This window comes from Marmota flaviventris, chromosome 7, assembly GCF_047511675.1.
Source record: "Marmota flaviventris isolate mMarFla1 chromosome 7, mMarFla1.hap1, whole genome shotgun sequence".
Classification (NCBI taxonomy): domain Eukaryota; kingdom Metazoa; phylum Chordata; class Mammalia; order Rodentia; family Sciuridae; genus Marmota; species Marmota flaviventris.
The window spans coordinates 116925219-116949540 of record NC_092504.1 but is presented as its reverse complement, the minus strand read 5'-3'; the positions used below and the strand labels follow the sequence as shown (position 1 = coordinate 116949540).

Sequence of the window (24322 nt, the reverse complement as noted above, 5' to 3'; positions counted from 1 at the left end):
CTCAGGAGGTGGAACCCAGCAACCTGTGGTTTAACCATCCCTTTGGGTTATCCTGATATATGTCAAAATTTGGAACTGCTGGTTCACATACTATATATAAAGTAGGAAACAATTCCAACTCTTACTGCTTGAGGCCTGCTTTTGGTTTAATTCCAAGGTGCATATTAGGAACTATAGCAGTAGTGCTTCTAGTAGCTATGTAGATGAAAAACTGATAGCAAAGGCAGCCTAACAAGAGTTGCTTTCATTGTTTCCAGTGTTGAGATTTTAGAAATTAAGCAGTGAGCCAAGAATCCTTCACTATTGAGTCAAACTAAACTGTTTCAGTATTTAAGATAATTAGAAGAAGCTTCTTCTTTGAAAACATCATTTAGATTGTGCCTCCCTTTATTACCAAGATACTTAACGTGACAACCCATGAATGTAGGGTTTCACATTTAAAGTGCATAAAATTATTCTCAGAATTAAGGAATTCTTGAATGCACTCACTTTCAAAGCTTTTAAGTTTTAAATAATTGCAAATAGACATAAGTACCTTAAAGACATTTCATTTATATAATTAAGGTTTAAATCCCCTTATTGGCTTATTTTATGTAATCATTAACTTTTTGTATAATATCTACCTATTTGGTTATTTTTAAAACACTTAATGGGACAATATTGTGCTAATACCTGTGTGTTTTTTATTTGAGGACTCCTCTACTCCTGAATTTAAATGTTACATACATTTTTAAATTTTTTCAGATGGCTACTTTAGGATGGAATATTTACTTTTTAAACTTGGCTTTATTTTATAAATGGGGGAACCCTTTTATAAAGAACTAGATCTCCTTGCTAATTTGGGCCTTGAAGTTTATTTTGGCTCTTAAATGTATAGCAGATTTATTTTTTCTTTTAACTTAGGAAGATAATTGCTCTCAAGAAGAAGTGTAACTGGTTTGGTGATGTTGTATGTCTGGCATAGCTAATAGATCTTATTTGGGCTGTGTATTTGAATCAATGACTAGACAACTAGTAAAGAAAGCTTACAATACTCCCTTCATGCATACTGAGAAGTGAGAAATTTCCCAATGCCAGGACAAAGCTGCCAAACTTTTAAAGATAGTATTTCCTAATTTTAAATTTAAAAAAAAAAATTTAGATGTTATTTACCTTCTCTCTATAACTAGATTATATTGTGGAAGGTCAGTTTCTTATCAAACAATAGAAATTCATCCTGTCATTAATTATTTTCTAAATGTTTATAACTCAAGAGTGAGGGAGGTATGGAATATATTTTTGAATAGTCTTTCACCTAATCAAATGAGTCTGAAATTTCCAACTAGAGTAAAAGATGTGGACAATTTAATGTTGGAAATTTCCTGTGCTTATTTTATTAGTCATGGACCAGGTAAAATTAATAACATTGAGAAAGCAAAACAGTGTTCAGAAGTTTCTTATCCCTTTTGCTGTAGACCTAGTCACACACTGATGAATAATCTGTATCTAGTCTTTTATGCTGGTATTATTTAATCCATTTCCACATATAATTAATCTGCTTTCTCAGTTGAGTAAAATATCTGAATCAGTCACTCCTAAAATATGTGAAACAAGCCAGATATGGTGGTACACACATATAATCTCAGCTACTTAGGAGGCTGAGGCAGGAAAATTGAAAGTTCAGGGGCAGCCTGGGCAACTTAGTGAGACCTTGTCTCAAAGAACAAAAAGGGCTAGGGGTGCAGCATAGTGGTAGAGCACTTGCCAAAAACACCTGAGACTCTGGGTTCAATTTCCAGTATCATGAAAAGAAAAGAAAGAAAAAAGTATGTCATCCCTAAAATTGGCAGCAGACTAACAGAATTTTTCTTGTGTGAGAGTTTAGGATGTAAAGTATACAGTTCCTCATAAACTATTAAAGAATAAAAGGTGGGACTGGGGATGTGGCTCAAGCGGTAGCGTGCTCGCCTGGCATGCGTGCGGCCCGGGTTGGATCCTCAGCACCACATACAAACAAAGATGTTGTGTCCGCCAAAAAAACTAGAAAATAAATATTAAAAAATTCTCTCTCTCTCTCTCTCTCTCTCTCTCTCTCTCTCTCTCTCTAACTCTAACTCTCTCTACTCTCTTTAAAAAAAAAAAAGAATAAAAGGTGATACAATCATTATTAACTATTAATGAAACAGATCCTAAGACTACAAATCTACAAGAAACAATGTAGGGTATTTTGTAATGGCTTTAGTTAGAAGCAAAATGAAATTTGAAGAAAGAACTTGTATAAAACATAAATATTTTTTACTTTTCAAGTTTAATCTCTAATTAAATAACAGACCTCAGATTATTTGGGGCAGAGGTGGTGAATCAGATAAATGAAGATGTATAAAAGATTAAAGTCATATTGTTCATTTTTCCTCATCAAATAAGAGTATATTTAAAACAATTTTTTTCAGTCTAATGATTCATTATCCTTGGTTTTCCTCAAATGAGAGAATTAGTTTTATTGTTGTTTTTTATAATTTTTAGATGGACACATATCATTATTTATTTTTTATGTGGTGCTGAGGATCAAACCCGGTGCCTTACACTTGCAAAGCAACCGCTCTCCCACTGAGCCACAGGCCCAGCTCCAAGAGAATTAATTTTGGGGGTAGTCTTTTTTTACTTTTTTGTGTCACAGGCCTGAGCCAGAGATAAATTTCATTTGTTTTCAAAAGTTAATCTTAGCAAACCATTTTATGCTTTGATTCTCTAGTGGTCTGAGGGAAGCCAAAAGCAGGCAAACCTACAGAAGAGCATTGAGAAAGCTAAAATTGGCCGACATGAGACGGTAAGTTTGTGTCTATAGTTTCTTTAATAATGGTACTTTTATTTTTTTATTTATTTCTTACATACATGATCATTTATGACAATAGTGTAATGCATTACATTCAAAATTATTCATTCACATAATAATGATAATTTTAAAGAGAAGAAAAAGAGCTTCCTGTGAGGAGGGTTCCATTTTCACCAGAGAGAAGTAGCAGAGGATGTAGGAATTGAATCCAGGCATTATATAGATTGTACATGTTTGTGTGTGTGTGTGTGTGTGTGTTTTAGCATAACACAGAAACAAACTTGAGCAAGACTCTCTTATTAAATCCTCTGTTCTCCGTTTTCTCAGTTGTAAAATTGGGTATAATAAAATGTACTTCATTTGGTTATTGTTTGGAATAAACTAGTTTATATTTGCAGATATTCTGATACATAGTAAACCCTATTAAACATTTATGTATACTTTTAATATTTATTTTTTGGTATTTGTAGTTGGACACAATAACTTTATTTTATTTATTTATATGAGGATTGAACCCAGGGCCTTGAGGCAGCGAGGCAAGCACTTTTTTAAAAATTTTTGTATATAAACTAAAAATAATCAACAGAGTATCCTTGTGTCGCTATAAAATTTTGAAATTATTCAAATGAACATTGATCTATTTTTAAAAGTGCCATGTGCTCTAAAGTATTGTTAGAGTTTTTAAAAATCACCTCACTTTCTGGTTTCATCATTGTCTCAAGAATGATTTTTATGAAAATATTTTTTAAATATTGAAGATCAACTTAAACCACTAAGCAGTCCACCTAAGTCTCTATTTGTATCACTTAACTGTGAAAGAAAGTAACCTGAAAACTTGTTATATCACGAAAAGGAATGCATCTTAGGTTTACAGTGGCTTTATGCTTACAGAGTAGCTTCATGTTAGTAGTGAGCACAATCACAGGTAGCAAGCAGAGAATGATCATTTTTGTGGAACATTTAAAAGAAGGTAAATTCTGGGCTTAACTGAAGCTGTTATAATTACTTCTTCAGTTGACAATAGCAGTTATCAATTCTTTATTTTTTTAAATATTTATTTTTTAGTTATAGGTGGACACAATATCTTTATTTTTATGTGGTACTGAGGATCGAACCCAGTACCTCACGCATTGTTGGCGAGCGCTCTACCTCTGAGCCACAACCTCAGTCCTTCTTTATTTTATCCACTTTTTTCTTTAACACTGAGAGTAGCTTATAAAAACACCTTCAACTATTTGTAACATATATATGCACTGAAATTGTAAGCCAGTGTACCTAAATGTTATCAGTCTACTGCATCCAGTGCAGCTAACCTTGTTGGAACCTTCACCTACTATCAGTCTGGTGTAGTAATTCAGAAAGATGAAGTCTTACCCGCCAGAATATATTTGTTGAATTCCAGTGATCCAAAAAGGTAGCTACTATTATTATGTCTATTTTACATTTGAGAAACTAGAGGCACAAAGAATTTGAATAATTTGGCAAAAATCATAGTGCTGGTATCTAAGGTGACTTCAAGTCAGAGTGTCTGGAGAGCTGCCTTTGTATTCACATCGATGTTCTCCACTCTGTTTGTTGTTGTTTTATTAGCTTTTTCTCCTCTTGTTTTTCCTTTTAAAGCAGGTACAGTTTGGGTGTAGATGGCAAATAATGCCCATTTTCTTATATTCTACTTACTTTTAAATATTTCCTGAGCTGTGCTAAATGGTATATACTAACTATGCAGCCGTTTATATTAAAATTAGTTTCTCAGTCATAGTAGCCACATTTCATGTACTCAGTAGCCACATGTAGCTAGTGGCTCCTGTATTAGTACAGCCTAGAACATTTGTCATTGAAGACAGTTCTATTGGCCTGTCTTGCTTCAGATCATGTTGTTCTACATATTTATTCTGTACAAATGCCAGCAAAAGCAACTTACTGCATACTGAAACCAAAGGGAACAGCCAAAGGCAAAAGTAAAAAAAAGTACAAATATAAAAAATACAAGGTATCAAGGAATCTTTCACAAGTCCCATTTAGGCCATTTGAACTTTATTTGATTTTACTTCAGATTTATCTTGTAATTTTATACCATAATCTTTACCAGCATTTGGTTTTTGTTTGGACTTATTTTTTCAGGTTTCACAATATGAAGTGCATATCCATAGTACTATGGCTTCTTGTTAGAACTGCAGCTAGAAATTTTAAATGGGGTTTATTGGATCTTACTCTATTTAAAAGTTTTAATCTAATTACCTTTAAAGGAAAATGGTAGGAGCCCTCAAGCTACAATTCTGTTATTTCTGATATCTTTAAATATGTACAAAGGTTACATACCCATCCTTAAAGATTGAAAAATTGCTCAGGATACTTTGTAACTGATGATCATATAGTGATTGATGTTAACATAAACTGTTACTTACATATGTATATATGATCTTGTGAAATTACTCAAAAACCAGAATAATTATTTTCCCTAATATATGATAACATGGTCATCTTTGAGTTTATATAGGCATGATCAGTAATGTCTCAGCTATGCATATTTCATTCCATATGTTTATTTACATTTTTCAATATATACTAAGAATTCTTGATTTCAAACATAAAAATTGAGCTTGTTCTTACACTGTGCATATATGTATATACAGTCATCCCTCAGTGTTCACAAGGGATTGGTTGGTTCTAAGGCCTTCTGAGGTATCAAATATATGGATGCTCAGTTCTCATATCAAGTGGCATAGTGTTTGCATATAACCTACATACACACATCCTCTCACATACTTTACATCCTCTCTAAATTACTTATAATACTAATACAATCTAAATGCTATGCAAATAGTTGTTATACTATATTATTTGTGGAGTAATAGAAAGAAAAAATATGTAAATATTTGGTATAGAGAAATTCTGTGGGGGGGTATTTTCTATCCATCATTGTTTAAATCTGTGGATACAGAATCCATGGATATGAAGAGCCAACTGTATAAATATAATATCTATACATGTATGCACACAGATATGTATATATTTTTGTATTACCTTATAACATATGGAATTTTATTTGTCTTAATTGTATATGAAACTGTTTTGAATGCAGGAAGAGCGAACCATGCTAGTGAAAGAGCTTTCTACTCTTCGGAACCAAAGGGAACAGCTTAAGGCAGAAGTAGAAAAATACAAAGAATGTGACCCACAAGTTGTAGAAGAAATACGTAAGTTTGTGCTTGATAATGAAAGAGACTTTGAACTTCTCGTTGCCCAGGAACCATCCTCTAAGTATGTGATAAAATCAGCTAAAATAGTATTCTGATTTGAGTGCTCTAACTTTGTAGTATAAAAGGGAAGTAGACTTAGTGTTAAAGCATTGAATAGTGACACTTTGAAATTAATAAGTAGGGCTATAGAGCACTTGCCTAGCATGTGTGAGGCACTGGGTTTATCCTCAGCACCACAAAAAAATAAATAAATAAAATAAAGGTATTGTGTTTATCTACAACTAAAAAATTTTTTTAAAAAATTAAGTATCATTTAAGTAAGGTGAATGAGGTAGAAGCATAAAGACATAAAATATAAACTTAGGAAACTGGGAGGTCAGAGAAGCAATTTGGACCCAGGCACCTTGATTCTAGAAAGAAATCCACCATAATCTTCTAAGAAAAAGAATATTATAAATATAAGTTTGCAAGTTGCATAAAAGTACTGTAAATTGAATTGCCTTCCTGCTTTTAAATCAATTACCAGTTTTTTGTTTTGTTTTGTTTGTGGCATTGGGGTTTGAATCCAGGGCCTTGCACATGCCCAGCAAATGCTCTACCACTGAGCTACCCCACCCCGCAAAAGTAATTTTGAAAATTTTTGTTTATATGTAAAGATAGAAATTTGAAAAAATTAAAGAGTATGTTATAAAGGTAAAGGTACAGCATTTAATTGCTTAGAAAAACATGTATTGCTTTCTTCATATTTTTCTATATCAGCCTTTTAAGGAACCTTTACCAAGTGAAACCAGTTTTATAGAGTATAAGTGAAAGCTTTGAGAAATATTTGATACTTTAAAATTAACCTAAGTATTTTTATTACAATTAAGCTAACCTAATTCTTGGTAGTATTTTTTTAGAATTAAGAAAGTATAAAAAAATCAGTTAGCATAAATCTAAAGTTAAAATTTATTTGAAGGTAGGTGCCCACTTTGCTCAATTCCAGGAGGCACTGTTCACCTGGTTCAGCTAATTTCCCCGGGTATTCTCAAAGAGTGAGAGGGAGAAAGAAAGAAAAACAGGGACAGAGGAAGGATGGAGAGCTCTCTGAACCACTCATTCTTTGTAAATTAAGTGTTTGGGGAGACATGTTAGTTTTTTTCATGCTGCCCACACATGCTGCAAAATAAAACAATAACCAAATCTAGTGCTTCAAAATTAACCACTTTTGTCTGGGTGTGGTGGTGTAGGCCTATAATCCCAGCAGTCGGAAGGCTGAAGCAGGAGCATCACAGTTCAAAGTCAACCTCAACAACTTAGTGAGATTGCCTCAAAAAATAAAAAGGGTTGGGGATGTGGCTCAGTGATTTAGTGCCCCTGGGTTTAATCCTTGGCCTGGTACGAAAACAAAAATTAACCACTTTAATCTGATTGAAAGGTTTAACTACTATCAAATAAGCCTCAGTAAACACATGCAAATCCAATGTAATTGGGGACAAGGTAGGAACCTAGGCCTGCTCATGATTCCTCTTCAAAATCAAGCACACACTGCTTGGTCAAGAGGATATCAACTGTGTGCCTTATCTAGAGCATCTTGTGAAAGAGAGCTTTACAGGCAAGTTTCTTTCTTTCTTTCTTTGGTTGAACCCAGGAATGCTAATTTATCACTGAGCTGAATCCCCATCCCTTTTTTTTTCATTTTGAGACAGGTTCTTGCTCAGGGTGGCCTCGAAGGCTGCACAGGCTGTGATCCTCCTGCCTTATCCTCAAAGTAGCTAGGATTTGCAGGTGTGTGCCACTGCAATTGCCTAGGAACAGTTTTTCTTAGCCAAATTTAATACTCTCAATTGATTAATTTTCAGGATCAACATGGCTTTGCCATCTAATAGTTTATGAAATTCCAAGTTTTCACAGTAACTAAATCTGATCCTTCATGTATTACTCTTACTTGATTCTGCCTTCTTTCTTTATTACAGTTTTGTGTAGTTCTTATACTTTTTCCTTAGAGTAATGCCTCTTTGCCTACCTGTCTCATTCTCTTTTATGTTTAGGATTTACAACTATTAGGCACACTCAGTAAGGATTTAAGTTTTTCCACTCTGTGGTCCCTGTTGTACTGCCATGGGTGCTTCCCGTGGGCAGGTGAACCTGACTGATGTGTCCAGTTGTGACTTCCCATGTTTTACAGTTCTTTTCATGATCTTGATAACTTCTGTTCACTCAGGAATGACTAAAACTTTCATTTAAGTTCATCCAAGTACTTTGACTTAAAATGATAGTGATCTTAAGTTAATGGTTCTTCTTGAGTTTCAGGATATTAACAAGAATTGAAAATTGGGCATATGTTTTAAGATATTGGCACTGGATGTGGTAGCACATGCCTGTAATCCCAGCTACTCGGGATCCTAAGGCAAGTGGATCATAAGTTCAAGGCTAGCCTGGGCAATTTAGTGAGAATCTATTTCAAAATAAAATAAAAAGATAATCCCAGTTACTTAGAAGACTGGGATAGGTAGATTGCAAGTTCAAAACTAACTTCCACAACTTAACAAGATCCTGTATCAAAACAAATAAAAAGGGATGGGGATGTATCTCAGTGATGAGTCCCCCTGGGTTCAAGCTCCAATACTACAAAATTAATGAATGAACAATGAAAATGTAGTTCAGTAGTAGAGTATCAACAATCCCCAGTACCAAAAAAAAAAAAAAAAAAGCCCTCTAAATCTGAATCAAAATCATCAAGCAACAATTTTGGCAAGTGTGTCATGTTTGAGAAAGGCACTAAAACTTAAAGTAAGAAATGTCAGGATACACAAAGGATGATGAATTTTCTAAAGCATATGATAACACGGTTGAGTTGCAGCTGAAATTTTATACTGCTTCCCTACATTCTGGTATCCACCTTAACCTTTAAATTTAAAAGTCTGATGATTTATTTTCCAGCCCAAGGAAATCATACCAATGTAAATGAGCAGATTAAATTTTATAGAAGAAAGGATTAATATATTTAAAGACATAGCAATAGAAATAATCCAAAATGAAACAAAAAACAATTTTAAATATGAAAATGGCATCCTTGAGCCGTAGAACAACTTAACCTAATATATGTATAATTGGATCCAAAAAGGGGTCGGGGAGGCAGCGGGGAGAGGGAAGTTGGGCTAGAAAAATATCTGAAGAAATTAAAGCTAATTTGTTTCAAACTTGATGAAAACTACAAACTTACAGATCTGAATAATTTAAATATTTAATAGTCCAGAGGTGAGTTTCTTATCAATAAATTCAGAGAACTTTAAAAAGGCTCTAACCTCAACTCACCCCAAATTCCCTTTCCCCAATAAAATTATTGTTTTTAAAATATGCTTTTTGATAATGAGTGTTTTCATAGGATTTTAGCTATCATGTTAGTGCAAAAGAGATTATACTGGATTAAAAGGATTATGAGTTTTACAAATTGATTTTAATAGGATTTGATTCTGAATAGCTGCCTGTAGGACTCATATCACAGCACTTAGGCTTATCTAAGTCATGGTTTATTTTGGATAACACATTTTTCTGATAATAGCTGTTACCATGTTTATACAGGCATGGCTATATATTGTGTCTTAATTCTTGATCATGCCTGCAAGAAATATTTATATTTCACCATGCCAATTAAATTGTTGATATCATTAAGTAAGCATTTACAAAATTAATTGGAAATGCCCAAGAAGTGAGAAGTAAAAACAATAACTTTAATTTTAGCTGCTTTGAGTGTTATTTGAGTGAGGCCATGTAAAACAAGTAGTACAAATTAAATTCCCACAAAAATACTTGAAAGTAATTAATGTTAGGATTACTTATCAAGTTTCCTTAGAAATAAATGTCAGGATGACAGTGAAAAGGTGGAATAATCACCTTTGAAAATATGCCCTTCCATAAAAGCTTGCAGGAATTGTTAGAGTCAACTTTTTCAAAACTCTGAAAATATAATTAAAGACTTACAGGCTCCCATTCACAAAAAATGGATGAATCTCAGTAAAAATAGTGAGTTTTTGGTGTTTCGTCTTATTCTTTCTTATCTGTGCTCCAGCTCACCAGCATTGTGAACTTGACTTGATAAAAGGAATCTATGAACATCTACAGCCAACATTCTGCTGAATGGAGAAAGGCTGAAAGCTTTCCCCATGGATGTTCACTCTTACCACTTCCATCTAACCTTCTTCCAGAAGTTCTAGCTAGGCCAATTAGGCAAGAATAAGAAAGAAAAGGCATCCATTTCAAAAAGGAAGAAATAAATAACATGAAGAGAGATCCTACAGAATAGAAGAGAATCGTTACCACACACACCTGATAGAGCACCAATGTCCAGGTTATATAAAGAACTCAAAAAACTTAACACCAAAAAAACAAATAACCCAATCAATAAATGAACTAAGGAACTGAATTGATACTTCATAGAAGAAATACAATCAGTCAACAAACATATGAAAAAATGTTTATCATCTCTAGCAATTGGAGAAATGCAAATCAAAACTACTCTAAGATTTCATCTCACTCTAGTCAGAATGGCAAGTTATTAATAATCAAGGCAATAATAAGTGTTGGTAAGGTTGTGGGGTAAAAGATACACTCATACATTGCTGGTGGAACTGCAGATTGGTGTAACCAGTCTGAAAAACAGTATAGAGATTCCTCAGAAAACTTGGAGTGGAACCACCATTTGACCCAGCTATCCCACTCCTCAGTTTATGACAAAGAACGTAAAATCAGCATACTACAGGGACACAGCCACATCAGTGTTCATAGCAATTCAATTCACAATCGTTAAACTGTGGAAGCAACCTAGATGCCCTTCAATAGATGAAGGGATAAAGAAAATGTGTTCCATATATACAATGGAATATTACTCAGCCTTAAAGAAGAATGAAATTATGGCATTTGCAGATAAATGAATGGAACTAGAGAATATCATGCTAAGTGAAATATGCCAATCCCCCAAACCAAATGTTTTCTCTGATAAATGGATGCTGATCTATAGTTGGGGTGGGTGGGTAGAGAAGAATGAAGTAACTTTGGATTGTGCAGAAGAGAGGGGTGAGGCGGTGGGGATGGAAAGAATGACAGAATGAAACAAACATTATTACCCTGTGTACATGTATGATTACACTACTAATGTGACTCTGCACCATTTACAGCCAGAGGAATGAGAAGTTGTGCTCCATTTGTCAAAATGCATTCCTCTCTCCTGTATAACTAACTAGAATAAATTAAAAGTTAAAAATAGCTTTATTTCTTCCTTTTTTTAAAAAAAATTATCTCTTTTTAGATAATGTGATCTTATTCATATGTAGAAAGCCTTAAACAATTTACACACACAGATACACACCAAGAAAAACTATTACAACTAATATTTTTTCAGACTATAAAATCAGTATTTTTAAAAATTCCTATAAAAATGCAAGATACACAGAATTGCCAAAAGAATTTGGAAAAAGAAGAGTGAAGTTGGAAGACTCAGATTTCTTAATTTCAAAACTTACTATTCTACAGTAATCGATGCAATGTGGTATGAAAGCAGACATACAGATTAATGGAATGTAATTGAGAGTCCAGAAATAAAGCCGATTGATTCTCAACAAGGGTGCCAAGACCATTTAATTAGGAAAGAAATAGTGTTTTCATCTAATGGTATGAGCACAACTGAATATCCACCTCATATCATAAACAAAAATTAACTCAAGCGTTTCAAAGACAAAGAGTTTGAACTATAAAACCCTTAGAAGAAAACATAGGCACATATTTCTTTGTCCTTTTACTAGGCATCAGTTTCTTTGACATGAAAAGAATAAACAACCAAAGAAAAAATACATAACTTGAATTTCATCAAAATTTAAAATTTTTGTATACTATTAAGAAAGTGGAAAGAGTGTGCATGTATGAATATGTAACAACAAATCCTATCAATATGTACAACTATAATGCACCGATAAAAATAAGGAAAGAAAAAAAGGTGGAAAGAAAACTCAGAAAGGGGAAAAAATATTTGCGAATCTTATATCTGATTACTGACTAATATCCAAGAACTCTTACATTTCAATAAAAAATCTAATTCAGAAATGGACAAAAGATTTGAACATTTTTCCAAAGAAATTATACAAATGTCCAATAAGCACACATGAAGATGCTCAACATGAGCCGTTAGGGGAATGCAAATCAAAACCACAATGAGATGCCTCTTCATGCTCATTAGGATGGCTATGATTTTAAAAAGGGCCAGATGTGGTGGTGCAGGGCAGTAATCCCCACTACTTGGGAGGCCAAGACAGGAGAATGCAAGTTCGAAGTCAGCTTAGACTACTTAACCAGACCTTGTCTCAAAAAAAGAAGAAAAAAAGGCTATGGTTGTAGCTCAATAAAAGAACATTTGCATAGCATGTATAAAACCCTAGGTTCAGCCACTGCCGCCAGTCTGAGGCAGGTGCCCGACATGGCAAGTGCTGTGCTGCCGACCAGATCTCAGTATGCGGCGGCAGCGGGCAGCCTCCAGGGCTTCTGCTGTTGCTCCTCTCCGCGGCGGCTCTGATCCCCACAGCCCAATCCTGATGGGACTGGAAGACTGATGATTATCCAGTGAAACTGAGGAAGAAAGTGGTCTACCCATCAGTCTTCAGCTGGTTGCCGTTGCATAAAACTACTGTTTTATCTTTAACTGTCTTGGTTTGTAGATGAATTATAGCTGATTCTCTTTGCCTACTTTGAGGATAAATACCTTCCTGTTGCATCTTCCATTTTAATTAACACATACTTAATCTAAAATATACTTCCATGTAGATATTTCTTTTTCTTCTTGACAGGTACATACATGAGTGTATTTCTTTATGCTGAGTCAAAACATGTCAAAATAATGACCATGTTTTTAATGGAAATTTTAAATTTCAGAATGTTAAAAATATATAGGAGCTATTTGGTAGAACCTGTTTGAATGTGGGGATTTATTACAGCCTGAAAATGGTATAATTGACTTACTTAACAAATTAACAAGCTGGAAAAGAAAGATTTTCAGACAAAAAGGGAAGTTGTTCAGACATAGGAAGACTTTTTAAGGGTTAAAGTCAAAGTCAGAGGACCTCATATGGAGCTGCTGACTTGACATGAGATTAGCCCCTCTGCAAATGACCCAGGAGATGCCACCTAAAGTGGTGTATTGATGCTTATGTCTGGGATGTTGTAGGTACCGACAAAACATACCTGGAGATATGGCAGGCATTTATTAGCTAGTATTTGGCTTTGGGATCAGTATTGCCTAACTAAACAGTCACGCCAACATTGGGGCATGACTATGAGTTTGGTTGTATTTTGGTAGATAACAGAGAGTGATTTATCATTGACCTAAGAAACAAAAGAATGAGATGAGGCTGAGTGTGTTTGTGGTGGCACCTGCCTGTCATCCCAGCTATTCACGAGCCTGCTGTAAGAGGATCATGAATTTGAGGCCAGCCTCAGCAGCTTAGTGAGACCCTCTGTCATGATAATATAATGTGGGCTGGGGATGAAGCGCTCACCTAGCTTGTGCAAAGCCTGAACCTAATACCAAAGATGAAAAAAAGGTAAAATAAAAAGGAAACAAAAAGATGGAATCTTCATCTCTCAGTCTGACTGCTAAACTTGTTATTTTAAGGATTGTTTCAAAGCTTTTATTTGGTGTTCAATCCCCAGTGTCACAAAAGGAAAAAAAAAAAAACAAAAAACAGTGTTGGTGAGGATGTGAAGATATTGGAACTCTTTTTTTTTTTTAAGATATTGGAACTCTTAGATTGCTGATGAGATTATGGAATGGTGTTGCAAACAATTTATTCTTTAAAATGATATGATGTAGTTACCATCTGAATCATCAGTGCCATTCCTAGATACATACCCAAGAGAACTGAAAATATGTTCACATAAAAATTATTAAATAATTCATATTAGTGGAAATAACCTAAATGTCTATCGGCTAACGAATGATGAATGGATAAGCAAATTGTGAAATATGATTTAGCACACACAAATACATGGTACATCATAAATAAACTTTGAAAAACATTGTGCTATATGAGAAGCCAGACATAAAAGACCGCATATGTTTTACTCATATGAAGTATTCACAAAAGAGAAATCTATAGAGTAAGTAGATTAGTGGTTGCCAGGAGCTGGAGGGAGGAGGATTGTTGAGTGATGGCTAATGGATACAAGGCTTCCTTTTGGGTAATGAAAATGCCCTGGAATTAGGTGGTGGTGCTGTTTGAACAACCATGTGAGTGTAATAAAAGCCACTAAATTATTTTAATACAGTGAATGACCTTTCAACCACAAAATAAATGTCATCATTATAAGTGATATTTATGCCCAGTTGATCATGGCTTTGTTATGTGCTATATTGATTAACTTGAAAGACATGGATTAACTTGAAAGCCATATATACAGATACATGTAATAGTAATATGTATATTTAAATGTAAAGTAAATAAATATTTTCTCCTATAGAGCTTCTTTATTACCTCTAAAATTTTTTGAGATCAGATTTTGTGGCTTAACAATCTATATTCAGTTAAATTCTTAACATTAAATTATTTCATCATATTTTGATATGGTGAGAAACATCTCATTTAAACTTATTTTTTCTTTAAACAACAAAGTCATCAATGATGATTATGTAGAAAAAGCCATTTAGAAATTGTTCACTTTTTTTTTTTTTTGATACTGGGATGAACCCAGAGGGAATTTACCACTGAGCCACCATATCTCCAGTCCTTTTTATTTTGAGATAATAGAAAAGTTGCTGAGGCTGACCTTGAACCTGGGATCCTCCTGCCTCAGCCTCCCAAGTTACTGGGATTACGCCACTACCCCTTGCTTCATTTATTTCTATTCATGGCTAATATATAACTACAACTATTTAAAATTTCCTTGGGATTTGAGCAGCTCTGTAAGACAGAATTTGATACCACCATTTGGGGTTTTTTCATAGCTGTTTTATAAAGATATCTATATTTTATAAAATGCACTACTTTATAAATTTTATAAAAATCTTATTAAATTTTATAGAAAATTTGCTCATATGAAAAGATAAATTTGTAGATAGTTGAAAGTAATTTTATACATGTAAATAATTGTATATAATTTTTATATATGATATTTTTCAGGTCAAGCAAATAAAATTGCCAAAGAAGCTGCTAACAGATGGACTGGTAGGTTAGAGTGAATCTGAAACTATAGTTAAACTTTTATACTTACATTGATGTGAAATTCAGATGCCTTTGTACTAGCTTTGTTCAAGAAAGGGATTTCTGGAAATGTATGCATTGCTCAAGTTATTGTATATTAAATCTTTTCAGTTAAGATAAGTTTATGTTTTAAAATCTTATAATTCACTTTGCAAAAGTATATTTTTGTAAAACCAATGACACTTCCAGTTGAACTTTATGTAACTTTTCCCAAGATAAATCATTTGGATTAATTGCTTAGCTTTCATATGTATTAATAAAATATATAGTTGAATTTTCACATATATTTATTGTAAAATACACCTTTTAAGAGTTTCAAAGAATCCTAAAGATTTATCTCCTTGCAAATAATAATAGCTAATGTTTGTTGAGGCTGTTTTCCAATTTTGTAATGCTTATCTGTGGTATCTCCTCAATTATTTTATGAGGTAGATTTGATTATTATCTTTCATATTGAAGATGGGGATAAGGCCCTCAGGAATCCAAGGCCACACGTTCACTAGGCTGTGAAACAGGAATAGAATTCTGGTTGTCTGATTCCATAGTTCAAGCTCTTACCTACCATGTAATACTGTCTTCTGTGTAAGCCTGCTTTCAGAGAATCCATTTGCAATGGGTACACCCTCTGATCCACACTAGAAATAATATAAGAAGTGAGAATTAAGGCATATGTATGTGTCTTAATATTTAGGGAGAAGATTAATAAATAGTGATTGCTGTGATTTATAAACAAGTATAATTAAGATTCTTAAAACCTGCCAGAAAATGAAACTGATATTTTTATATTATAAAATAGTGGCAATTGAATTTTTCCATCCTATTGAGAGTCTATAATGTCTTCCTTTGTATTAGTCATCCTCATTATGTTTCTGTGGGAGAATATGGATGAGATTGAAGCAGAGATGTGAAAAGCTTAAAGTGACTATGTTTAGTCAAAGTGGATTAGTCACTGGAAGAACAGAGATTTTTGCCAGCTTTTCCTGTCACCCTGTCCAGGCTTGTGTTTCTCTCACACACACACACACACACACACACACACACACACAAAAAGAAGAATCATTTTTTCCTAGTCTATTTTAGAATCAAGTAGATTTGGTGACATCAGTAAAATTGGTCTTTTGTTCCTTTATTACAAAGTTATTCCCTACATGATATAGTGCTTTAGTGATAAGAACAAAATCAGATAAAAAGAACAAGCTAATATTGAAGAAAAGAGAATTGTGTCTGATGAAATATCAATAAATAATAAATGCAATGATATTGTATGGGTTTGACAAATGCCAAATTCTGAGTGTGACATAAGAAGCAAGCTGACTTTTAGGTTAGAGATAAGAGTCACCAGGCGATTTGGCCCAGGAGTTCTCAACAAAGCATCACAGCAAGCAGTAGGAACAGGCATCATGTGTGTACAGTGCGAGGAACTTGACTTTGAAAAGTGTCCAAGCCGAGCTCCTTATTAGCTAAGTGACCCCTTGAACTTCTCTGAACCTGCTTCCTCATGTGTGCAGTGTGGATATCCACGTCACATTTTGAGAGGCCTAAATAAGACAGTCTGTAAACTCTTCAACACAATATTAGACACATCAGTAAATTCCCTCTTCCTTTTCCCATTCTTCATCATAAATTTCAGTTAAATAAACAATTATAAATTGTCTTCCAATTCATCATAAACTTCCTAGATTATAATTAGAAAAAAAAAAAACTGGCATTTTTAAAAGTGTGTGGAAGAAAGATATTTTTAGAATAACAGAAACAGCTGTTAAGAAACATTTCCATGTGAGGTTACAGCTTATTTTTTCTAGCATAAACATGTATTATGAAAAGGCGGAGATAAGTAATAAAGCAAATCACACCTCAGAAAATCTCCCTCTCATGAAAACAAACAGAAAATATCAGTATTACTTATAACTAAAAATTATTAATTAGCTATCAATTAAGGTTTGGTTTCTTTCTACATAACAAAGTCTTTAAAATGTATCTATAATTGAGAGTATTTTCTGTTTAATAATATAGAATGAAATTACTTAGTATAAATATAGAAAAATCACATTTTATTGTTTTGCAACATTAAATACACTTTAAATGTAATTAACAAATTATATCACCTAAAACCTTACTTATTAATAATTAAAACAGTAGTTTTTGTTGTTTTGCTGTGCTAGACATTGAACCCAGGGCTAAGCTACATTCCAGCCTGAGATAGGGGAGTTTTTGTAAACACATACAAGAAGCATCTTAATGTGTGAGGTCCTAAGAGGTTTATAGCAAGTGATATTACCCATCCTATTCCTATATGTATCTTGGGTATGCAACCAGGTAGATTAACAAGAATTTACTAGACTTAAGGTTGTTTTTAAACAAAATTATTCTTTATCCATTTACAAAAATTTTTATATAATAGGAAAATCATAAGATAGGGAATGACTTATCAAGATATGGATATGTTATCTTGAAGACAGATAGCTTATGGCCCAAGGAAGTATTTAATTCTATTAGCATTATTGTAAAGAAGCTTTTATTTGTTACTTCTTTTGTGTTAATATTCGAGTAAATATTCAGATTAAAATGTTTTCTTGTCCTGTGTGAACCAGAAACTCCTTCCTGCAGAGACTGTTGAATAACCTCACTTTGGTGCCTCATTTTCATCTCTCCTGACCCATGTTCAAAGTCTGTTCACTGCAAGCTTCTTCCAGTATTATTTATGTTCTCCCATGTCCTAGAAATCCTTCTGTACTCATGAAGCCTATCTTGAAAGCTATGCACATAATACTTGGTCTTTTCTCTCTAACACACATATCACTTTGGAATTGTTCTGTAATAAATTAATGATATTTCTCTCTCATGTCAGCTTGAAGGCATAGGTTCTTTACATTCTGTAGTATCTTTAATACACTTAATACCTATATTCTGTAGCAGTGGGCCCTTACAAATACTTGACTATGATTGGCAAGAATGTTTTGATTGTTAAGTACTAAAAGATCATCCTGGAATACCTCATGCTATTGTTTTAATATTCTCACTTCTTATGAAAAGTAAAGATTCATCCAGTAGCAGTGGGGCACACCTGTAATCCCAGTGACTCAGGAGGCTGAGGCAGAAGGATTGCAAGTTTGAGACCAGCCTCAGCAAATTATCAAGGCCCTAAACTCTTTAGCAAGACCCTGTCTCTCAAAAAATAAAAAGGAGGCCAAGGATATAGCTCAGTTGGTGGAGTGCTTGGCTCTCATGCACAAGGCCCTGGGTTCAATCCCCAGTGCCACACACACAAAAAAATAATCATCAACATAAATTTAAAAAATAAAAAGGGCTAACGATATGGCTTAAGCACCCTTGGGTACAGTTTCCCCCACCTGCCAAATAAAGAGTGAAGGTTCATTTTTATACTGTTGAAATAGCACAATACTTTATTTTTTATTAATTAATCTATTTAAATTAGGTATATGACAGCAGAATGCATTTTGATTCATTGTACACAATTGCAACATAACTTTTCATTTCTCTGGTTGTACACGATATATAATGTCTATATAATGTCGCATCATATGTGCAGTCATACATGTGCCTAGGGTGATGATGTTTATCTCATTCCACCATCTTTCCTGCCACCATGCACCCTCCTCACTCCTCCCTCCCCTTTGCCCAAAGTTTCTCCATTTTTCCCATCCCCCCAACACTTTAAATCAAAGAAATGATATTTTTGTTAGACTGCCTATTCTATGTGAAGCAGCAGTATTCACCTTAGAAATAAAAATTCCAGGAATTTTTTTATCATCATTTGATACTTGGAATTAAACTTCCACTGAAACTATATTAAAGAGTGATAAAGCTTCATATATATATTAATTGACAACCTGCAATCCTTTTGCCTCAGCCTCCTGAGTCACTGGGATTCCAGGTGTGCCCCACTGCTCCTGGATGAATCTTTACTTTTCATAACAGGTGAGAATATTAAAACAATAGTATGAGGTATTCCAGGATGATGCCAGAAGATAATACCAGAGTGGTTTATGCAGCAGAAATTTATTTTTTGACCATTCCCAAGGCTTCAAATCCAAAATCCAGGTGTTAGCAAGGTCCCATTCTGAAGCCTCTCCTTGGTTTGCACATGACTGTCCCCCTCCCCCATCCTGGGTCCTCCCATGGTCTAGGCAAAGCTAATGTCTCTCAATGTGCCCAAATATTCTTTTATTATAAAATTGAATTAGAGCCCAGCTTAACCACCTCATTTTTAACTTAATCACCTTCTTAAAGATCCTGTCACCAGTACAGTCACATTATGAGATAAGGGGGATTAGGACTTCAAATATGAGTAAGGGGAGGAGAAGTAGTAGCATGATTAGCCCATAACACTCCAGAAGAACCCATTTGAGCCCTTTGCTTCATTATCACTACTAATACAGTGCTTAACATATTCTGACAAACCAGAAAACCTTACATCATTGTTTTTCTATGTGTAGAATAATTTTCATTATAAAAGTTGTATGTGTATATAAAAGAAATGTGTGAAATTAAGGTGGGGAAACTCACCCTCATTCCCATTCCCCAATCGCAGTCACTGTTAGCATGTTAGACATTTGCATTGCTTTTTTTGTTCGCTCTCGATTGTGCGCTCGCTGGCTCACGCTCTCTCTCTCTCTCTTGCTCTCTCTCTCTCTCCTTTAACTGGGATGAATGAAAATCCTTGACCAAAAGAAATCTTTGCACATACTTTATTTTCTTTCGTTGGGATATATTCTTTTAAGTAGAAATAACACATTTTTAATTGATAAAAGGCATTTATACCCCCCACCCCACCCCAGGGGATACCAAAGACACATCTGTTCCTATCTTTGTCTTAAGAGACAGAAACCCTTTCCCTTTCCCTCATTCCTTCTCCCTCACACTGGCCTGATTGTTTGAAAGCCATTTCTCTCTGAGGGCGAGAAAGAAGTATCTGGAAAGCATGTGTTCCTATTGGAACAACTGATTCCTGAGGCAACAGTCAGACCTCTGTGGTGAAAATGCAGAAGAGATACCATTAACCAGTCCCTGTCTGTGTTGTTTAACAGCACATAACTTACTGAATTTTTTAATATGAGATATGTTTACTTGTCCAAAATATCTTTTATTTATGGTTATTGCTGTTAATCTTGAAAATAAAGACTACTTAATACAGCAGAAAGCAATAAGAGGAAATAAAGGAGCAATGAAGATAATTGCATTTGAAATATTTTATGATTGTGTTTTTAATTCTTAAAACTATTTCTCGCTCTCTTTTTCTTTTAGATAATATATTTGCACTAAAATCCTGGGCCAAAAGAAAATTTGCATTTGAAGAAAATAAAATTGATAAAACTTTTGGAATTCCAGAAGACTTTGATTACATAGACTAAAATGTTCAATGGTTGTAGAGGATCTATGAGCTTGTAAATATGTAAATTTTAGAATATTTTTCAACTAACTGTACTGAATTTTCATTTATTGTAACTATCATTTTATTATTTTTAAATAAAATGTGAAATGCAGGGGCTAGGGCTGGGGCTCAGCGGTAGTCTGGCATGTGTGAGGCTCTGGGTTTGATTCTCAGCACCACATATAAATAAATTAAATAAATGTCTACCGATAATTAAAATAATATTTTTTAAAAGTATGAAATGCAGATAATCTTCACCTTTTTTGATAGATTGAAAGCAGGCTGATAACTATATACCTCAGTGCTCATTCAAAGTTAAGATATACAAAGTAAAGTCATCCATCTCAGTCAAATCAAATTTATAGATGTTTTTTCAAAGGTCAAAAGCATGACTTTTTTGTTTTCATTTAAATATTAAATACTAAGGGTGCATTTGAAGACTCTGTTATACAAATACATAGTACATGTTGATGTTTAGAAATAATCTTTAAAACCCTGATGGTTGTATTATTGTTTCTCAATATTGGTGGAAAATGTGTGATTGATACTCAGTATACTGAATCATCTTTGCAAATCTCCCACAGGGGAAAAAATATAGAAAATTGGTGTTTCTCAATTTTGAGTTAAGTAGTAGTTTAACATAGACATGCAGACCACCACCTTCTTTTTGATACTTTTTTCTGCTGGAAGTAAGCATACAGTTCTTTGTCCTGATTTATGCACTTTTTATAAGATCATAAAGTTGTTTGTATAGTATACATCACCAACTATGCAGAATTCTAGGTTTTTATAAACTATCAAAGGGATAGGCTAAAAGTAAAATAAATCCCACGTATATATATATTTTTTTTACCAATTCAGCTTAGAGTTTTTGCAAGCACTCCAAAAGAGACTTTTAAAGGAAAAGATAAAAATTGATAATGTCTTTTACAACACATGCCTTATTTTTTTTTTTTTTAACACTGTCCAATCTTGGTATTCTTTTAACTTGAGTGAAATACTCCGTATGTCTGAAATGACCCAAATGGCATCCAAACCATTTGTTAGTGAATCTGGCCTTTGTATTGTAAGGAGTTCCTCTGGGCCTACTTAATCACTTCTTGGGGGTAGACAGGCACAAATTGGTCCATCTTTGTTGGTGGGGCCAGTTTATGTTGCCTTAGGGCAAAAGCTCTTCTCACAAAAAAAAAAAGAATTTGATTTAAGAAACAATAATAATCTGCCATAAGCCTTTTTTTAAAACACTGATTGTGAGATTTCCAAAGTTTCTCAGACCCAGTTGTCATTTATTAGAAATCATGCTTTCTTGCTTAGAAAGTATGTTATGTTCAAAAAATAAGCCATTTCTTATAAAACCTAAAAAATGCTATTGTATAAGTGTTGAGGCAACTTTTGAGAGGGTATCTTTATGGGTCTAATACACAAATGAATAAAACAATATCTATTTGTGAGATTATATCAGAGATTAGGACACCCTTGTATTGCCAAAAATGTACTGGTATATGCTTAATAACTGACTCTAGGGAAAGGGGAGGCTGATTTAGTATTTATTTGTATGTTGTTAATGCTCCCAGCATAGCCAATTTCAGGTTACTAATGTGATAACAATACAGAACTGGAAAAGAAGGTCAGTGTACACAATTTTGTAGTACTCCTACTATAAGGTCCTTGCTTAGCATCTGGATGGCCATTTTAAGGAAAAAGTTTTGATTTCCCACCCAAGGGCCTTCCTGAGAAAGGCTCACCACTCCCTCATACCAACCCAACCCTTAACTACCTGCATTGGACCCGCCCGGTTCTGATTCCTGAGCCTTCCCCATAGAAGTCCAAGAACTCAAGCCTGTTTTGCCTCTCTCTCCTATAGAGAGATGGCCTTCATTTGTCAGCTCTGATGAATAAACTCTTGTGTGTATCTCTGCCTGGTCTCTGTCTTTCATTTCTCGCTTTCCCCTCACCTACCATACAGATGCAGTAGATAAAAATAATCTCAAGAACATAAGTAATAGTAAAATAATTAGGGAGAGATGAATTTTTTATCTTTATCTTTGTTTTTAATAAAGTTCATTGCAAAGGGATTAGAAAAGGAAATGAGTACAACAACAATTTATAAACTTAGTTATAAATTATAAACCAAATTATAACTTAATCTTTCATGATGTCTGTGTCTAACAGCTAGCTTGCTGTTAAAATGGTTGATTCGCCTGCCCCAGCACACCACTGTTGATAATCCCTTTTTTTTTTTTTTTTTTCCTGAGGGGTGGTATATGCTAAGGGTTGAACCCAGAGCCTTGTGCATGCTCAGCACGTGCTCTACCACCATTACTAATCTTTAAGAGTTAAATTTGGAGATACTAATTAAGTAGCCCAGGGGCATTAGTTCAGCCAGACTCAAGGTAATCCTTAGTCTTGGACTGGTTTTGTTATTGATGCCAGAATTTATGTGATGCAACTTGGGTAAACAGAATTATAAGTGATCTAGGACCAAATATGATTCAGTAAGTCATGCTATGCTTGATAATCCCAATATCTTTTCAATGAATTATGCAGTTTGCAAGGTATTTGAAACCTGATACCCATCTTATCAACCATTTCACATGTAGTTATCTTTTAAATCTCAGAAATAATATATGTTCTAATTTTAAGAGATTATAAAAAAAGATAGTGTCCTGGTAACTTTCACAGTTATCCAGGAGCAGATCAAATCACCGAATTGTTCTTCCTGTGGCAATGCCACTCCCTACTGGATAAATCGGTATGAATTTTCCTCTGATGTTTGCCACATCATTAGTCTAACAGGATTATAAAGTTCTTGGCCTGTTTCAGAAATAAATGCTATTATTCTAAATTTTATCAAACATGATCCTCTTTAAGGGATTAGAAAAGGAAAGGAAATGAGTACAACTGGCAACCCAAAACCTAGAACCACGCCAGTAATTCTTGCACAGAAAAGTCCAGATTATAAATCTGGTAATACTGTTTTTTGAGAACATGAAGTAAAATACCTAGAAAATATTTCTTAGGTAATATGGTATTATCTGTAAGAACAGCTAAATGTGACAGATGGTAGGATTGTGTCTGAAAATTATGTATAAACTCCCTTTCAGGATATGTTTCCAGGATATGCCAGGATGAAAATGTACTATATTATGAAATGACCCACTACAATGGACTTATATAAGTTATGCTTATCCCAGCCTGATTTTAAAAGAAAATTATTTGAGAGGTAAACAACATGGGCTGTCTTCTTCCAAAATACTCATAGTTGAATCTCAAGGTTAATGGATTCTATGGATAAACTAGTGACATACCACCTGAGGGCCTATCTTTTACTGTCTTCTTACATCTTTAATGATGTAAAAATAAACAGGAATATATGACAAAGACTATATGTATTCCACAAAGCCAAAAATTATTTTGTATCTGACCCTTTACAGAAAGGTTACCACCCTGAAAAGTCAACTATTGACAGCCTGTGGTTTAGCCATGACAGGCAAGATGTATTTTATTTAGCCCAAACTATATTTTATTTTTTAAATTTCCAACATATTTAGGCTGTAAAATATCACATGACAACTAAGATTTTCAGCTTCTTTTGGATATTATTAAGAAATCATAAATCCTTCCATATGGCAGCAGATAAGCTCAAGGTGAATAGTACTGGCTCAAGGGATCATAAGGCAATTCATTAGACCAC

At 34.0% G+C, this 24322-nt stretch overlaps 1 protein-coding gene across 2 annotated transcripts in view; it reads left to right on the top strand.

Moving 5' to 3' along the window:
- Mnd1 (meiotic nuclear divisions 1) overlaps window positions 1-20840 on the top strand; it is a 57553-nt gene extending 36713 nt beyond the window's left edge. For both annotated transcript variants that reach the window (XM_071614868.1, XM_027926795.2), the window contains exons 5-8: window positions 2732-2806; window positions 5895-6009; window positions 15156-15200; window positions 20502-20840. In XM_071614868.1, coding sequence (XP_071470969.1) covers window positions 2732-2806; window positions 5895-6009; window positions 15156-15200; window positions 20502-20608 — 342 coding nt within the window. In that variant the 3' untranslated portion in view covers window positions 20609-20840. The remainder of the gene's footprint in view (window positions 1-2731; window positions 2807-5894; window positions 6010-15155; window positions 15201-20501) is intronic.
- Window positions 20841-24322: the final 3482 nt, after the last annotated feature.